The 16,686-nt window shown below is 45.6% G+C and overlaps 1 protein-coding gene across 5 annotated transcripts in view; it reads right to left on the reverse strand.

Annotated features, from left to right (window-relative positions):
• Positions 1 to 349: 349 nt before the first annotated feature.
• The window catches only part of NRP2 (neuropilin 2), a 115,621-nt gene continuing 99,284 nt past the window's right edge, over positions 350 to 16,686 (reverse strand). For all 5 annotated transcript variants that reach the window (XM_026002491.2, XM_072741937.1, XM_072741941.1 and 2 more), the window contains exons 16-17: positions 5,722 to 5,772; positions 350 to 3,689 (exon numbers count right to left, since the gene is read on the reverse strand). In XM_026002491.2, coding sequence (XP_025858276.1) covers positions 3,385 to 3,689; positions 5,722 to 5,772 — 356 coding nt within the window. In that variant the 3' untranslated portion in view covers positions 350 to 3,384. The remainder of the gene's footprint in view (positions 3,690 to 5,721; positions 5,773 to 16,686) is intronic.

The following is a 16,686-nucleotide window of genomic DNA, read 5'->3' on the forward strand; positions in this document are numbered from 1 at the left end:
AGGTGGTATCTCATTGTGGTTTTGATTTGTATTTCCCTGATGGCAAGTGATGCAGAGCATTTTCTCATGTGCATGTTGGCCATGTCCATGTCTATAGTGAAAGGGAATATAAAGGAAGGAAGAAGAAATGTTGGGAAATATCAGGAAGGGAGACAGAACATAAAGACTCCTAACTCGGGGAAACGAACTAGGGGTGGTGGAAGGGGGGAGGAGGGCGGGTGTTGGAGGGGAATGGGTGACGGGCACTGAGGTGGACACTTGACGGGATGAGCACTGGGTGTTTTTCTGTATGTTGGTAAATTGAACACCAATAAAAATTAATTAAAAAAAAAAAACATGCACAGAAAAATGTCTCTGGTATAATGTTTATTTAAATAGCAATTTTAAAAAGGCTTTATACAAATCATATAAACACAGTTTGACCTTGTTGTTTATTTTTTACATTGAAGAATCACAGTAAAAGCTCTCAAGTTCCCGTGATCTGGCTCAGCCAGCGAATGGTCAAATACCTTTAACTGCAAACCCTGGAAAAGTTAACCTTCTGTGTGACAGTTTAACTTTTCCCCTTGTTTTCTTGCATTCATGCTCATTCCTCGGACCCTCATCCCTGTCAACTCCCCATCCCCACCGAAGAGAGAAAGCAACCCTGTGGCCCTGTTGACTGCCTAGTCCGGGAGAGCGTGGAGGTAATGTGTCATTCAGTACAAGGCAAAAAAGGAGATCAATACTGTGAGTTGGGTTTCCCAAAGGGAACGACTCAAAGAGACGGGTCAGCTAGCCTACCTGCAGATAGAGACCACAAATGCACCAGGGTGCCCCCTGGCCGAGTTAGAACCAGGCCCCACTGTCTTTCTGTCTTCCAACAGACCAGCCTCCAGTGTTGGTGAGGTATCTACATGTAGCCCTGGGTAGTCTGCTTTTGTTTAGCAGGGCTCATCCAGGGCCTCAGGCCGGCCAATGGTGAGTTTGGATCGAGCACTGTCAGCGGGATGCAGGTTGGCTTGCGCGTAACTTAGAGGCGAACTGCAGGCTGAAGACAGGGCTGGTCTTTGGGGAACTGTCAAAGGACCCACGGAGCATGAGAGGGCCAGGAGCCCCAGAGTAGGCTTTTGAACTTCCCTTCTTCTGCAGGCAACCTCTGGAAATCCCTAGGACTTGCTAGCTTCCTGGAAACTGAGCTACGTGGGAAGGCGAAGAGGAGAGTGGGCTAATTAATGACTTGGTTTCGATAAAGTGTAAAAACTTGCTTCTGCTGCATGCCCAGCTTGGGGGGGGGGGTCCTAAAGCTAAGCCCTCGGGCTTGACAGCTTTACTTTTCACCTCTAACTACCACTGTGCCAACGAGTGCCGAGATCAGCAGTTACACTCGGGCCCTAGGTCAAAGTCACAACAACATCACGGAGTCCCACGTGACCATTCACATACACAGTAGATACAGAGAACTCAAAGGCTTGCAAAGACACACACACATATGAATAAATAGCTGTCGGTTTGGACTCTCCCTCTGCGCATACGAAACACTGTGACATTACCACTTGAACTAGCATTTCCATAAGTTAACATTTAAAGGAACCAGCCAGTCCCATTCACCTTTTTCCTTTCACCTGGGTATGAGACAAATGAACTTGTGGGTGACCATAGCAGCAAAAACCGTCTGACAGTTTACCACTGATAAGCAATGGGCTGGGCATCCTGGGTTTCAAATGTATTTCCAGCACCCAGGCGATCTTTAGGCATCACTACAAAATCAAGATTGGGATCTTGACGCGGACAATCTTAACCTTCACACAGCTGGATGCCTCCCCTCCTAGAGTAGCTGAGAGTCATCTAGGGCTATGACTACCTCTCCGGCAGCAGGGCTCAATCCATTAGTAGGATCAGTGATGAGCTGGGGAAACTGGCAGTGGAGTCACGGGGGTTAGGGAAGAAGCGATGCCTTACTTGTATGATACTCACTGATTTCTACATAGAGGGGAAAATACAGTTTTTCTTCATTGTTTCAAGGCACTTAATAAAAAACACATAAATTGCGTGTGTGTGTGTGCGTGCGTGTGCATGTGTGTGTAAGAACATAGGTCTCTCTGGGGTTGAAGCAGTGTTGTTAGTGTTTTGGTCCATAGTACTTGCACACTTGTGGTTAAGATCAGCTCGCGTACATCCTACTTGGCTCTCCTGAAATACTGAGGTGGTGGCTGTAACCCCGAGGAGAACTCAACGTCTACCAGCCTAAGAGACTAATTCATCCAAATGTCTCTGTACTGTCTGCTTAGCCTGTGCCATGACGTGATCACAGAAGCTGGACTTCTTATTCCCTCTCCACTGCTCTCCTTTTAGGTCCACTGGTCACCAGTTACATCTCACTGGTGGAGAAGACATACAAACAGCCTGTATTTGCACCCACCCATCTTTGAGAATGCCAAACAGTGCTCGTCTTGGGGATCAGACACCTGACGGATGTGCGTGTGCGTATGTGTGTATGTTTTAGAAGAACAAGGGGGAGGGGAAAGAAAAAGCAAAACCACCACCAGAGGCCCCTTGAAGTAGCCTCACAGCCACAACTTCTGGGTCTAGATTTAATGAATGGCTCCTAGTCACGAAGCACATTAAGGCTTGTCCGCTTCTAACATGGAGGTGCTTCTGTGGATTTTGACGTGTGAAGTTTCCTTTCTGGTTTGTCTTACATCACATATAAGAAAGAGCTATTCATGCTGACCCTAAAATGGCAATTTTCCCCTGGATAAAAAAAGTTAAAGGCAACAACATCCTACTTAAATGCTAGGACTGGAAACGGCAGCGTGTAGGGTTGGCTGGTAGATTGGACACCACAGCAAATCCCGTAAGTCATAAGACGATCAGAGGACAGGATAAGTTGGACGGCTTTTTTGTTTTGTTTTGTTTTGTTTTGTTTTTTTAGTTTTTTTTCCCCTAAAGATGAAAAGTCTGAAAAGACCTTTTGCTTCTCAAGTGTTGACTATCATGAGAAAGCAGAGTACCATGACCACTCCTCTGCTTCCAACTTGGAAAAGTCATTCTCTTCTTCCGCCTCTTGGAGTTGCTCACAGACCAAAGAAATAAGATATAATAATAAGAACAAACTCACAAACAAAATAGAACTGTGACCCCAAAGAGATGAGCTCCCGTCTTAGTCCCAGCAACGACTCAGCCACGGCGCTCCCAGGTGGGTCCCAACACGCACCCCCCTCCCCGGGGCAGCCGCATCTCCCCGCCTCCCTCTACTCGTCTGTCTGTTCCGTCCACACCTTCGGTATTCTGGATCGGTTTGATCGAGATTATGGCATTCAGTTCCCAAAGGGGAAAAAAATGTAATCTTCCCTAGCCCCTCTTGCTGGAATGAAACGTCAGATGTGATTTGGGTGCAATCCGTCATGCTTCGGAGCAGCACTTCTGGTGGTTCATCTTGACCTTGTGCTTGAGGCCGTCGTAGAGCTCAAAGTTGTAGTTCTCCAGGGTGGTGCAGCTGCGGGAGCTCAGCCCTGAGTAGGAGCAGGTACAGTAGAGCAGAAGCCCCGCACACGTGGCCCCCAGGAGGACTCCCAGGGAGCTCATGGCGATAATGGTGATGAGGATGGGATCCAACGTGTAGAGCCAGCTCTTTTCTTTGTCGGCCGAAGGGGCTCCAGATCCTGAGGTTGGGGAAGAAGAGTTGGTCCAGTCCACCTCGTACTCATCTGTGACATAAAGCACATGAGAGATTGCGGGCGCTGCCTCTTTCAAGGTGATATAATTGAGCCTCCCCACATCATTGCTGTGCAACTAAGTTTATCGAACCCCTCTTGTCTCAGTCCTCTCCTCTATAAACCAGGGATACTGTTAAGTCTGCCTCACTGGGTTACTACAAGGATTAAATGAATTAACATTTGCAAAGTTCTTGGTGTCCAGCACACAGATGGTACAGTCTAAGTATTTGATATTTAAATAATTTGACTCCTACTAGGTAAGTTTGGATTTTGACAGAAACTTCGGGGTGTCTTTGGAGCACTGGGGTGGTCCTGCGTTCTGGGCATGCTTCTTTTTTGCCCCCTCATCCCCCACTTCCACTTGCTTCAAGTTACACCAAAGGATAGGCTGAGACTATTTTTATATGACAGGTTTCTGAATTTAGCATTCTTGGCCGTCGGAGCAGCAGACTTTTTTCGAACCACCACACCTCACTTGATACACATCTTACCTACTATTGTGGGTTGAATTGTGCCCTAAGGTTCATATGTTGACGTTCTAACCCTTAGTACCTTAGAATGTGACCTTATTTGGAGATGGGCTCTTTAGAGAAATAATCAACCTAAGGAGAGCTCATTATGGTGGGCCTTAATCCAACATTAAAGGGGAAATTTGGAGACACACACAGATGGGAGATTGCCTTGAAAACATGGAGATAACCATCTATAAACCTCATGGTCCTTGGAAGGAAGCAACCCTGCTGACACCTTGATCTGCAGGAAGGTGAGAAAATACATTTCTGTTGTTTATGACACCTAGTTTGCGGTACTTTGTTATGACAGCCCTAGCAGACTTATATACTTAGGTTTCCAGAGCGTGGCCAAAGCATGACCACATCCATAGCTCATTTTGTGGAATTTCCTAATAATCCCATGAAGAAGGCAGGGTGCTATTATAATTTTTTTTTGATAAATGAAGAAACTCAGGGTTTTTTTTTTTTTTTTTTAGAAATTAGGTGGCCAGGTAACTCACTCAAGGTCCCGGAGTTAGCAAGCAGTGAAACTAGGAATAGGATTCAGGCTTTCTGCATCCTCGTGCCCTGCTCTCTGTCCCCATCTGCTTCTGCTGCTGCCTCTCCTTGTAGGCGAGTTCCACAGCTTTGCCCATAAAAGGAGTGTTAGCTGGGGCTTTGCAGGGAGAGTCTGCGCCGAGTTAACAAGGTGCTGTTTGGGTTAGTCACTCTGTTTCTATAACTACACTTGAAGTGTTTGATTAAGGTCAGGTTAAATACAGCTGGTTCTATAAACTGCTCTTCTTAAATGCATCAATCTTGGTCTGAAGTTGTTCTTTGAGGGAAACCTTGGTGATCTCTCTTGGAGATCAACTCTGGCACTCAGAGAAGCCCAGAGAGACCTGCGCTGCTCTGAGTTGATGGAAGAAATTCTATCTACGTGTTTGTTCAGCGGCCCTCCAGTTGGGGCTCTTGCTTCGGCCCCTTAGGTATGTGTATTTGAAGTAGAATAGAGCTTCTAATAAGTATGAGAATACAAGATGGGGATTGTAGCAAGGAAACCTAAATCTTGCAATGGGCCTCAACTTGGAGTCTTGGATAGTGTGAGAAAGGCTCTGTCCAAGCCAGGGAACAGGAAACCACAGAAAGCCTAGGAGAATATTCACGTTTATACTCATTGACTCAAGGTCTTTTTGGGAAGAGGTCAATGGGTTCAAGTAGCAACACATATAAGGGAACCTGGCTTTTACTTCTAAAGGGTTTATCCAGATTTGAAGTCCATCAATGTCGAAAGTTGCCTTAAGTAGGGGACCTGTTTCAGATTAGGCAGAAGCAACTCAATAAGCTTTCTAAATTTGACCCTGACAAAGCAATTGATGGTTCCTTCATTCCTCTCTAGATTCTTTTCTCTTATATTTCTGACTGGTAGTTCTAAATTCTGGCCTTCTAATACCCCAGGCATTATTTTTGTTGACGTCTTTATAACCAAACTTGAATTTCGTGATTATCTGCTAAATCATAGCAATACTCACCATCAATTTCATCTTCATAGCCTTCTCTCCCATGTATTTCTGGAATGTCCACTATAACGAAAAAGAAAACAAACAAATCAAGTTATAACGAATTTTATCGCCGTGGCTAACAGGCAGAGATGCAACTTTTCTCAGACTGGCTCCCCGGTACAGTAGGCAGCAAAAGATTCACATCTGCTTCTAGATCATTTAGTATGTACATTACTGGATTCTTTCCCCTTCAGATGATTTGTCTTTTATTTCCAATAGTGACCCAAAGAACAGAAACATAAAAGGTCTTCAGTACCAATAAATCCTTGTGCCGTTGTAATGACTGTAGTTCGTTGCCAATATAGGCCTACGTTTATCCAAGGCAAAATGGATGGCATGCCCATCATCAGTTGCCATCATTGTGATATTTATCTAGTATAACTGACCCTCCTCATATGTGTGCATCTAAGTAGACATATACTGCGAGAGTCTTTGTCCTCTGGATTTCAAATAAACATATAGTAATTCAACAAAGTGATGTTTCATTATTTTATATTTTAATGTAGAACTGGAAAGAATGTCATGATAACCTGTCTACCTCCACGTATCTGTGCTAATATCTCTCATCTTTCCTTCTCAGCCTTTTTTTCCTATTGGTTTTCTTTATGGCTTAGAATAGGTCAAACATGGGCATCCAATCTGACTAGCCCAGGCTTGAATGGCGCTAAGTTAATTTACTGTGAATCTTCTCCAGCATTATCACTATCTTTTATTTTTTTTATGATAATTTTTTGGGGGAGGTGGGAAAGAGTCTTCCTATTCACGATGCTGTCCATCTTACAGAAATCAGAGCCAATGAAAACTTCCTGACTAAAATGGTAAAACATCAAAAAAGAGAATCAAATATGTACTGATTCATCATTTCTTTCTTTCTCACAAATTAATTATGCCTGCCCTGGCTGTCAGCTCAAGGTGGCGCCAGTGAATGTATGGGCCCTTTAGGAATTTTATTGAACCCCAAGTCAGGTGAACAACCTTGAGGTCAGCACTATAAATTGATAACCGAAAATCCAGGCTTAAGCCAAACCCAAATCCCAAAGAGCTAACACTCTCAAACAAGAGGGAAAAAAAAAAAAAGAACTTCGGACTGGCTGAACTTTTCCCTTATCAGCACTTCTCAGAGAAGATCTACTTGACCATGACCTGAACTGAGGACTGATCTATCACTGCCACACACAAAATTCAGTCCTTTCCTAGAGGCTGTGGTTTTAATCATGTTAGATAGAAGTCTTCCTCATTCCTGGCCAAGTGCTAAAGCACATTCTTATCCCCCTGGTCGCTAGAAGGGATACAACAAAACAACTTGCCAACACCCCACTTGAAAGGATCAACGCCATGTGGCACTGATTTGCCGTAAATCCAGCCCGTGTCTGGCATGTTTATAGCACAGCAACTGGCACCTGCAGGTCACACCAGCTTCCCCACCTCAATGCCCACCCCCTGCATTATTCTCCAGACCCCTATGGCACAGGCTGTTTCCTTGGAATGAAGATGTGAATATGAATCAAAAAGAGGCAGGTGGTGTCTGTCATAGGGATCAAACTGAGCTTTTGAAAGGAAACCTGGAGATTTTTTTTTAACCTTATGAAACAACAACAACAACAAAAAACACAGAAGAAAACCATCACATTTCCAACAACTAATCGTTTTGGTGTGATGCTCATATATCTTAAGACCTTCATGGTTAAGAGATGCAGAACACTGGAAAAGAATATGTCTATCAGCCTAGCACAAAAACCGTGGGGCTCTTGCCAGTGACTTTTGGGCCAAATCCTCTTCTTGCTTTTAGGGATTTGGTCTCTGCCAAGGATGTGACAGATTCTTGGAGGCTAGAATGCCATTTTGCTCCATCTCACACCCTCAGGGAAGAACTCTTAGGACACTATTGATCACGGCTGGAAAGGGGGTGGATGTGGCATTGATCTTGAAAGAAAAAGGGTAAAAGGATGGTAATCAGTATTAGAACATTTTGCCCCAGGAGACCACACCCTCTTGTCTCTGGAGATAGAGGACTAGATGAGATGACCTCGCAAGAACTGGTCCATTTCTAAGGTTCTCTGACATTGATTGGCCAGATGTGGCCGAGATTTCTGCACCTGGAGAACCAGAGGCTTCTTGAGGTGAAGAAGAACACTTTAGAGGCTTGACTTGGCTTTTTGTGTAATCACTGCTCCCAGGAGTTTAGGTGAGTGGGAAGGGGTCGACAAAAGGATAAGTTAATCAACACTTTCAAAAGCGCATCTGTTCACCAAGCCTCAAAGAAAGAATGGCACACGGGGGAAAATCCAAATAAAGGGAACATTTGTACAAAAAGCAATTTACTTTGATAGCAATTTTCTCTGGTCCCCTTGCTAATATTATTGATACCTGTGTTTGATTAAAAGCTTTCCTTTTTAAAAGCCCCTTTGCCCTTCACGGGCCACTTTCCTTTCCTGTTAAGCTCAATAGGTAAACCTCAGCCTGTTTCCTCAGGACGTTGGCAGGAAGGAGTGTGGTTCTCCCACCAGGTCCCTGTCATTCTAGAAAGAAAAGGCAAGAGTGGAGAGGAGCTCCAGACACAGTGGAGCTTCCTGATAGCAGGAACACCTTCCAGACACACCTTCCTGATAGCAGAAGTTCTAGCAAAAGCATGTAGGGACCGGGGACTTGGAATTGAACTGAATTTTTCTTCTTTGTCAAGGACAAACTTGGAGAGGAACTTCCAGGACTCTGGGTCAGTGGATGGGTGTGTCTCTGAGTGGGAGATGGATGAAGGAGAGTGGAATGGGCCACACCTATAGGATAATACAGATCAGGAATGGATCTTACCACCCACACGACTTCCACTTTCAACCTTTGTGCTCCCGTGACCCTATTTCCTCTGGGATCCTGTGTGAACTCAATTTCAGGCCAGTTTGACTCTACATCCTGAATTCTGACACTCTGTACTGTGTTACGGCCAGAGGAGACCTCCCACTGCCACCCCCACCCAGGTCTGCCCGCAAGTTCTCCGGGTGGAGAGAGGACACTGCAATTACCACCATATCATGACTACCTACCCTAAGAGTAGGGGTGGATCCTGGTTGACTGGATATACACTCTCTGGCTGTTTGCCTGCATTGCTGGCTCACCACTTGGATGGGAACTCATGAGGACTGCTCATGAATGTGAAAATATCTGAAATTTGAGGCTCATGGTTTCTGTGACAGCCATTGCTCAGAGGGGGAAGGCTGCTTTACCTCATTCTTCCAAGGGCAATCTTCATTAACCAACCGATCAACCAATCATCACTTATAAAGGGGATTCCCAAGGTGCCCAGGAACTGTACTGAGGACTATGAAAAATGGAGATGTATGGGACCAGGTGTCTATAGTCAAGGCCCTTCAGCATGGTTAGGAAGCAAAGACTAGTCCAAGCCAAAACAGCAGAAAAGAAAGTGGGGTATTAGAGAAGGGACTCCAAGTGCTACTGATGTCCAGGGTAGGGATGGGGCACATGAGGCTGGGCCACTGCCAGGAAGGAAAACATGAGAGTGGGGAAGAGGATGCTTTGGAACTGAGGCAGCTTCGAGATGGGGGGTGGAGTTCTAGCTCCTTTATCTGATCCATAGGAATGGTTTCAAGCATGGCACCTGAGCCTTTGTACTCATAGGCTGATCCCTTGGTTTTGGCTCGAATTCACTTTGATCTATTAAGGAATTCAAAGAGATTGCCTCGCTGGCTACAAATCTTCCACCTGGATTTCCCTATGTGAGAGTCAGGTGTCTGCTCCTCCCCTCTGGTGGAGGGGTGTGAACCAGCACCTTGAGAGGAAGTTAACTCATGCAGGACTGGAAAGGAGTTTAATAGAGTTTACCTAATCCAGTGAGCAGAGTAGCCACTGCTTAAAGAACAAACAACTCAATTCAACAAAATCTGGTTGTTTTCATATCATCGTAGAAGCCTTAGGCTACAAAGTCCCATTTCCCCAGGAGTCCCTTCCTTTAGTATCATCAAGCAGTGGGTTAGGTACACAGTGAAGAGTGATTTAAGGATCTACTCATGTCCTATAGTCCTGGTTTTTCAGGGCAAGAGGCCTGTAGGGGCTAGTTATTAAAACATTCACTCACTGTTCCAGGAACTCCCTCCACCCTAGAAGAGTCACAGATTTTCAAGTGTCAGTAAATTGCAACACTATGGCCCGAAAGGTTAACGGCCATACCCAGTCACAAACCGAACCTACTCTAAGGAGATGTGTTTTCCCTGTGGGGTTTGGAACATTGCCTGTTCAGACCACACATGCTATGCAGGGGAAACACCCCCAATACTCCAACCTGCAGCCAGGAAATTCCCCACTGAGCATGATTTAAGTCTCAAATACGAAAGCTCTCTCTCAGTCTTTGCCCCCCATTCTCTTGTCCCTGTCTTGTGTGTGTGTGTGTGTGTGTGTGTGTGCGCGCATGCACACACAAGCACAGGTGCACATGAACCCATTATCTATCTTCCTCTCCCCCTCATTTTCTTCCATTTTTTTTCCCTCTTAAATTAAGGCTCTTTGGGGTGAGGCTGCTTTTCTGCAGTTACTCATAGAAAACTTTCCACCTTCACTTTCAGCACTTCTGCTATGCTGTGGTCTCCTGCGAGTGTATTGGCACTGACATTGTTCTGTTTACTTTCTGCATCTTAAAAGGAACTTCACAAGATTGCTCAGAGAGTGAGAGGCCTGCCTCAAACCACTGGTTACTTTTAGATAAATTATTTAGGACAGCCCATTCCTGGGTCACTTGAACATAGATCATTTCAGGCTACCAACATACGCTGGTTTTCTACGGAGAGTCCCTTCCATGCCAATTCTGAGCAGTGGATTAAGAGGCCTGGTTGATGCTGATGACAAGTTCGCCAGCCAGAGTGTCAGCTCTGCTCTGTATCTGAGGGGAAGCAGCACGGGCTATGGAGCAGCACTGCACTGGGGATAGGCTGCCTATTTCTTGCTGAGTTTGGCTATCCACCCCAGGTGTGAGAGCCTGGGTGAGGCCTCCTGAGCCTCAGTTTGCTCCTCTGTAAAGTAACCGCCAGCCTTCTTCCCTGCTCTAGTAGTCTATGTCCTATAGGAAGAAAATGAGAAAAGTCAGAGGCCCTTTCCAGTGAGGGCTCTCTCAAGTGGCTGCTGGTTGAAGTAGACCAGGTGACTCCCACAGAAAAGGGCCCCATACTACTCATTGCCCCAGCCTGCACCCCACACTACTTGTGTCCCGGGCGTTGCTCCCTGAAGGCAGCCATCTTAAGGTGTATATGGAAAGAGAAGACCACAAAAAGAACAGGTAAAGGGAAGCCACGAGGTCCTCTGTTTTCGACACTTGCTCATTTCCTTAGATACTAGCCCTGCTAACTTGCGATCAAGGAAGTAAGGGGGTATACTGTGCCCCAAGTTTTAAGCCTCTGCCTCACCTGATGCCAGCCTGATAAAACCAACCTAACATGACCACTTAACCCACCAAACTGCAACCGGTCTTTAAAGCAAGGATTGAAGGGTCTCTTACACACAGGAGATCATCAGTCATTCATTTTCACAGGTACAAGTGTCATCGCTTCTACTTTAAAGAGGAGGAAATTGAGGAAGGAGGGGAGAAAAGTGCAATAAGTCATTGAACAAATCGGCGGTGAAGTGAGTAAGCCACATTTTCGACACCTTGTTTGGGGCTGTGATTTATGTGGGATAAGCTCTTGGCTACTTAGAACCCTTGCTGAATTTGATTCCAAGTTCCTGAAACCCTGAGGCAGCTAAATCACTGGACTGTTCAGATGGGAATAGTCCTCAGAAAATTCTCTCAGCCATTTTGTTTTGATCCCTGCAGGAGATATAACACCGAGACTGAAATAAATGAGAAATAATGAAGGACTAGGAGATACTTCTTGGCCTTTCAAAGTGTTTAATTCAGTTGAACATTTAGTATTGGCTGAAGATCCCCCCGCCCCATCACACTTAATTTCCCTAATTCAGTTTGTTCATCCCCAGTTGCTACAAGGAGCCAAGAGTTCAGATGTTGACGAAAACTTTGCCAAAGCTCCTCCATTAGAGAGTCAGGGTACTCGAGAGCCATTTATCCCTTGCTGGGTTTGGCTTCAGTTTAGAAACACCACCAGAAGATCCTTTATCATGGGTTTTTATCTCTTGGGCTGATAGCCAAATACATGCAAAGTCATGGAAAAATATTTTTTGGAGTTTTCAAATGGTTTCAAGCTGGAAAACACAGGGGCCCTGGTTTGAGATATCTGGAGTCTGAACTTGGATTTAGCCAAAAAATTATTTTTAGTTGAATAACCAGGAGAAAATACTATAAGGGCCTGGAAATACCAACTGCAAACGAGGAGGCTGTGAAATGACCTAATAATATTTTCAAGTGTGGAGGCGGATGAGCAGCTGAGGCCAGAATGGCTCCACTGAGCCCCAACAATGGCGTGAAAATAAGAAAAATGCAGCCAGAGAAATATTTAGCTGTAAAGACAGGATTCACAATTGTGCAGGCTGGAAAAACCCAGCAACGGTGATGGAGGAAAATTCTTGGATCTCTCCTCTACCCTCAGTCTTGGAAAAGTCAGAGCTAGTCTTCATGTCTATAAGTGGATATGTCACCAAGAAATAGGCTCTTCTTTTGTTGGCCACCTTCTTAGAGTAGGAAGGTGAGGAAACCAGGAAATTTCAGGGAAGAAGTGTCCCTCCCCGTTCTTATCTTCTCCTGAGATAAAAGTCTTATATTTTTACATTTCAGAGAGCTCTGCCAGCAGGCTTTGACACTTCTCTCCTCCAATCCTGACTCTCAGTGAGTGTGCACACTGGGAACAGCACTCAGGTGGAGTAGTTTCCTATGACCTGGGTGAAAGGATGGAGTCAAAGAAAATGAAACTGCAACCACTCCCAATATGACAAAAGATGTCTTCTTAAAGCTCTCATCTTTTTAAGTCCTTGAAAAAAAAAAAAAAACACAACCTATGTATCTCACCAAGGGACTCTGCTATACTTAAAAGCTGGGATCTTCTTCAGAACACAAGAATGAACGACTCTGTGGGAAGATGTTAGGAGTTCCAAAAACCTCTCTCTAGCCATTCAAGAGGTGATTTCCCCCAGAAGCCTGCTGGTGACCAAGGACTGTAATTATCACTGAAGAGAACAATTTGGTGTCCAGTAAGAATGCAACTACTCGGAGGAAAGTAACCAATTGAGCTTTTGAGGGAATTTGCTCCACACTTTTCTGGGAAGGGGTTTGGTGAAGGTGTGAGAATGACAGAGGAGAGAAGGGGCCACCAGGAGAAGGGGATGATGCATAAAAGGGGAGGCTGGAAGTTGGAGATGAACAATACGGGCACAAAGACAGAGGGGTGGAGACAGGGCCTGCTTGGGGAAAGAGGGGATGGCGGTCCTATATGGAGTCGCAAAGCCAGACGGCGATGGCGGGGTTGTGGGCCTGGACTTCCCGTGAAGGCTATTATTGAGCTTACACCCTTGGTCTATAGTTGGCCAAGGCTGGTGAGGACCCTGAGCGGCTGCTTTTACAATCCATGTCAGCCCCTGTCTAGGTCCTAGTTCTTATCTCCCCACCTTCAGGCCAGCTGTTGAACTATTTAAGAAGACCGATGAGGAAGTCCAGCTGGGGCCCTGGGGTCCTCATACCCCTTCTCCCAGCCCGTTGGTGGTAGTTAGGAAACACAAAGGGACAAAATGGTTCTTTAACATTCTGCTAAAATGCAGCCTCAATAACCAGCAGGCTGGCTGAGCATAGGACTTTGGTCAAGGCCACCTTTGCGCAAAGCTTTCTCTGCACTCCCATCATTACTGGAGCTGGCTGCTGCTCTCTAGCAAGTAGAGAACTCTAGTCCAGGCATCGTGTTAATGAGTCCTGCTGCCTGACAAAGAAAGTGCTATTGCTGAAAGCCAAGACACAGTACACTATCATTCCCGGTCTGGATCGGAGCCCTTGCTTAGGGGTATGGTAGTTAACGATCTTTAAAGAGTTCAATTTTGCACAATTAGAAGACAAAACAAGGCTTGTGTGTGTGTGCGTGTGTTTGCAGTAACATATCACTAGCTCATTCATACCTTATGCTCATGCTGCTTTCTTTCCTGAGCCACTCACCCCGAGTTATCTACGTGAACCCCATGTCCAAGAGGCAGAAGTCCTGGATTTTTGGCAGGTTGGAGAAAAATGCCCATAAAGCCCATATATGGCAGTGGACACTGTCCATTATACTCAAAGTCCTATTATTAAAACCCTTTGTCTTAGTGCATAGTAGACACCAGGGTAACACTCTTGGAAGAAATGGTGTTTTGAACAAACAGATCTCTTGGCTTCTCTTCCACTTGCCACTCCTTGCTGGAGCCACGTGGGGATAGCAGCTTGGCCTATGTATATAAACCTCCCACTAGACAACAACCTCACCTCCTGGTGACTTTCCTTGGGTCACATTAGCCCTGAACCCCCTCAGAAGAAAGCTGGATGACACCTTTTGGCCCAGAAAGCCTGTGTCTGCTCAAGGCCAGTGTGGGGGCTTTGGTCATAAAGCTCTGAGGATTGGAGACTTTCTTTTGGCATGTGGGCCTACTTGTGGCTGCTGGAATATTTTAGTTTGCAGCACAATACTGTGCATTGACCTTAAAGGATGTTTTTTACATGAATTTTTTAGTAGGAAACATAAATAAATAAGAGCAAGGCACAGCATAGTCACTCTTTGAAGAAACCAAGTGGAACTCATTAATCATGGAGAACAGGGCTGTGCCTACTGAACCCAGGGATGGAATTAACTCCTGGGCCACAGCGGCCACAGCTCCAGTGAGCTGCCGCTTACAGCCAGGCCCACGTTCTCCACAAATTGACAGTTTGAAAAAAAAAAAAAAAAAGTCCCCACAATTAAAATTCCCTTCTGTTAAAACTATCTAAAGTCTTCTCTTGCAAGCACTCCACCCACTTTAGGAAAGAGAGATAGGCACAGGGATTAAATGGCTTATGCGGATGGGGCAGGGGAGAGAAACCAGGATATCCCTAGATATCCACCACCTCTCAAGGGGGGACAGGTTCACCGTGGAAGGTAAGCCTCAGCCATTTGCAGCACCTCTGAAAATGAAAACAGGCACCCCACTGGACCCAGGAATTCTCCTGGAGAGAAACGTGCACATGGAGGCAACTTCGGAGCTGTTCCTCACGGTATTGTTTATAATAGGGAAAATAATGAACTAGGCACAACCTGAATGCCCACCAGTAGGGGAGCAGTTAATAAACTTGGGGATATCCACACAATATGGAATGCTATACAGGAGTGAAAAAGGGTGGGCTAATCTGGCAGTGTGTACAAAGTATCATCAAGATTTTGTTAAAGGAAAAACAGGAGGCTGTCCAACAAAGGAGGAAAGGCGTGACGCCATTCACGCAGAACAAAACCGAACGCCAATCCAAACAAACCACACGACTGGACACAAACATCCGTGTTTGCAATGGTATAAAACAAGGCCTGGAAACAGATACCTCACACCGTTTCTCATGATTACTCTCTTTGGGGAAGAGAGTGGGACTTGTTAGCAATGAAATGGACTTCTGCGTCCTCTGTGTTATTTGCCCATTTCCAGGATGTCGTTGTGTATACCTTGTAAGTTTGAAAAAAGGGGGGGAGGGGAGAAACCCAACCAGTTATTATCCTAAAATTTCCCCAAAAACTTCTTTCAGAGTCAGTAACCACTCAGGTCATTAAGCCTCCAAAACAAGATGTTTCCCTACTCAACCCCTCAGTCTGCCACCAGAATGTCCATGGCTGATTTTTCAAACAGCCTTTCTTATTTCTTGGTCTGATGCCTGTGGGTCTTTAGCTTTTTTGGGCTCTTGGAAGTCAGGGACAGCAAAGCCTAAGAACAATTACTTTACCCAAAAGAGGGTGGAGTGATTCTGGATCTTTGATCGCTGGGCTAGAGGCAAGATTGGTTTCTGCTGGTTGCCCGGAAGCACCTGGACTGTCCCCTGTGCCATACTATGCTAACGGGGGTTTTGTTCTTTGGCGGTTCTCCAAATCCTCTATCTGCAGGGTCTGGGGCCAGTCAGAACTCCACCGCACAGTTGGTGCAAGCGTACTCTGGCTGAGGCATGTGGCCCGACGCCTTCTAAGGGTGCAGGTCCCTGATTGTATCTAACCTCTAGACATACTCTAGGGCAACTGATCTATGTCAGGCTTAATTAAATCCTACACTAGTCCTAGCTTTTAATTTATTTATGTAAGGCGATTCTTTTCCCTGCCGATTGTAAGACCATCAGCTGGTGTTCCCCTCTCCCCTCCTTTTTCTCTGGCTGGATTTGTTTTGTGTTTTCTTTGGGCCATCATTGAAGTGGATGAAAGGCAAATTACAGCTGTGAGAGCCCCAGAGATGTGCACAATTAAAGAGAGAAAACAAGCTGTACCTACAGATCTGCCGTTTGGCTCAGATGTGTAGCCCACAACGCAGACAAATCAAAACTTAAAAACGAAGCTCTTTTCATCAAAGATTACAGAAAGGCCACAATGTTTGTGCAAAACAACTGCAAAGTCAGGGAAGAGGGGTGATGAAAACGAACGCAGCGCCACAGCAGATTGGCCGGGCTTGGGTTATCTGGGCTGGGAGGGTGGTGTCTTGCTTCAACGGCGAGAACACGCATTTAAGCCATCATAAAGGGCCAGGTAGGAGCCAAAAAAGACATACTGGGCCTCGACATCTGGTATTTATGATCCATGGAAACACAATTTCTGTAACATTTATGCTTGGGCTCTGTCTGAAATACCACACTGATAACAGTGCTGTGTTGGACGCCTAAGATTAGAGTCCTAACAGTCTTTTGCCCTTTTGGGGAAGAGAGAATACTTCTAGAAAATGCCTTGGGACCAGAACCAAGGCAGGAAGAGCAACGATGAAATGCTCAAAGGTGGTTCCAAAAATGGTAATGCTAACGAAGCATAAGTGATGGCC

The sequence above is a fragment of the Vulpes vulpes genome, chromosome 16 (genome assembly GCF_048418805.1).
Source record: "Vulpes vulpes isolate BD-2025 chromosome 16, VulVul3, whole genome shotgun sequence".
NCBI classification, from domain to species: Eukaryota; Metazoa; Chordata; class Mammalia; order Carnivora; family Canidae; genus Vulpes; species Vulpes vulpes.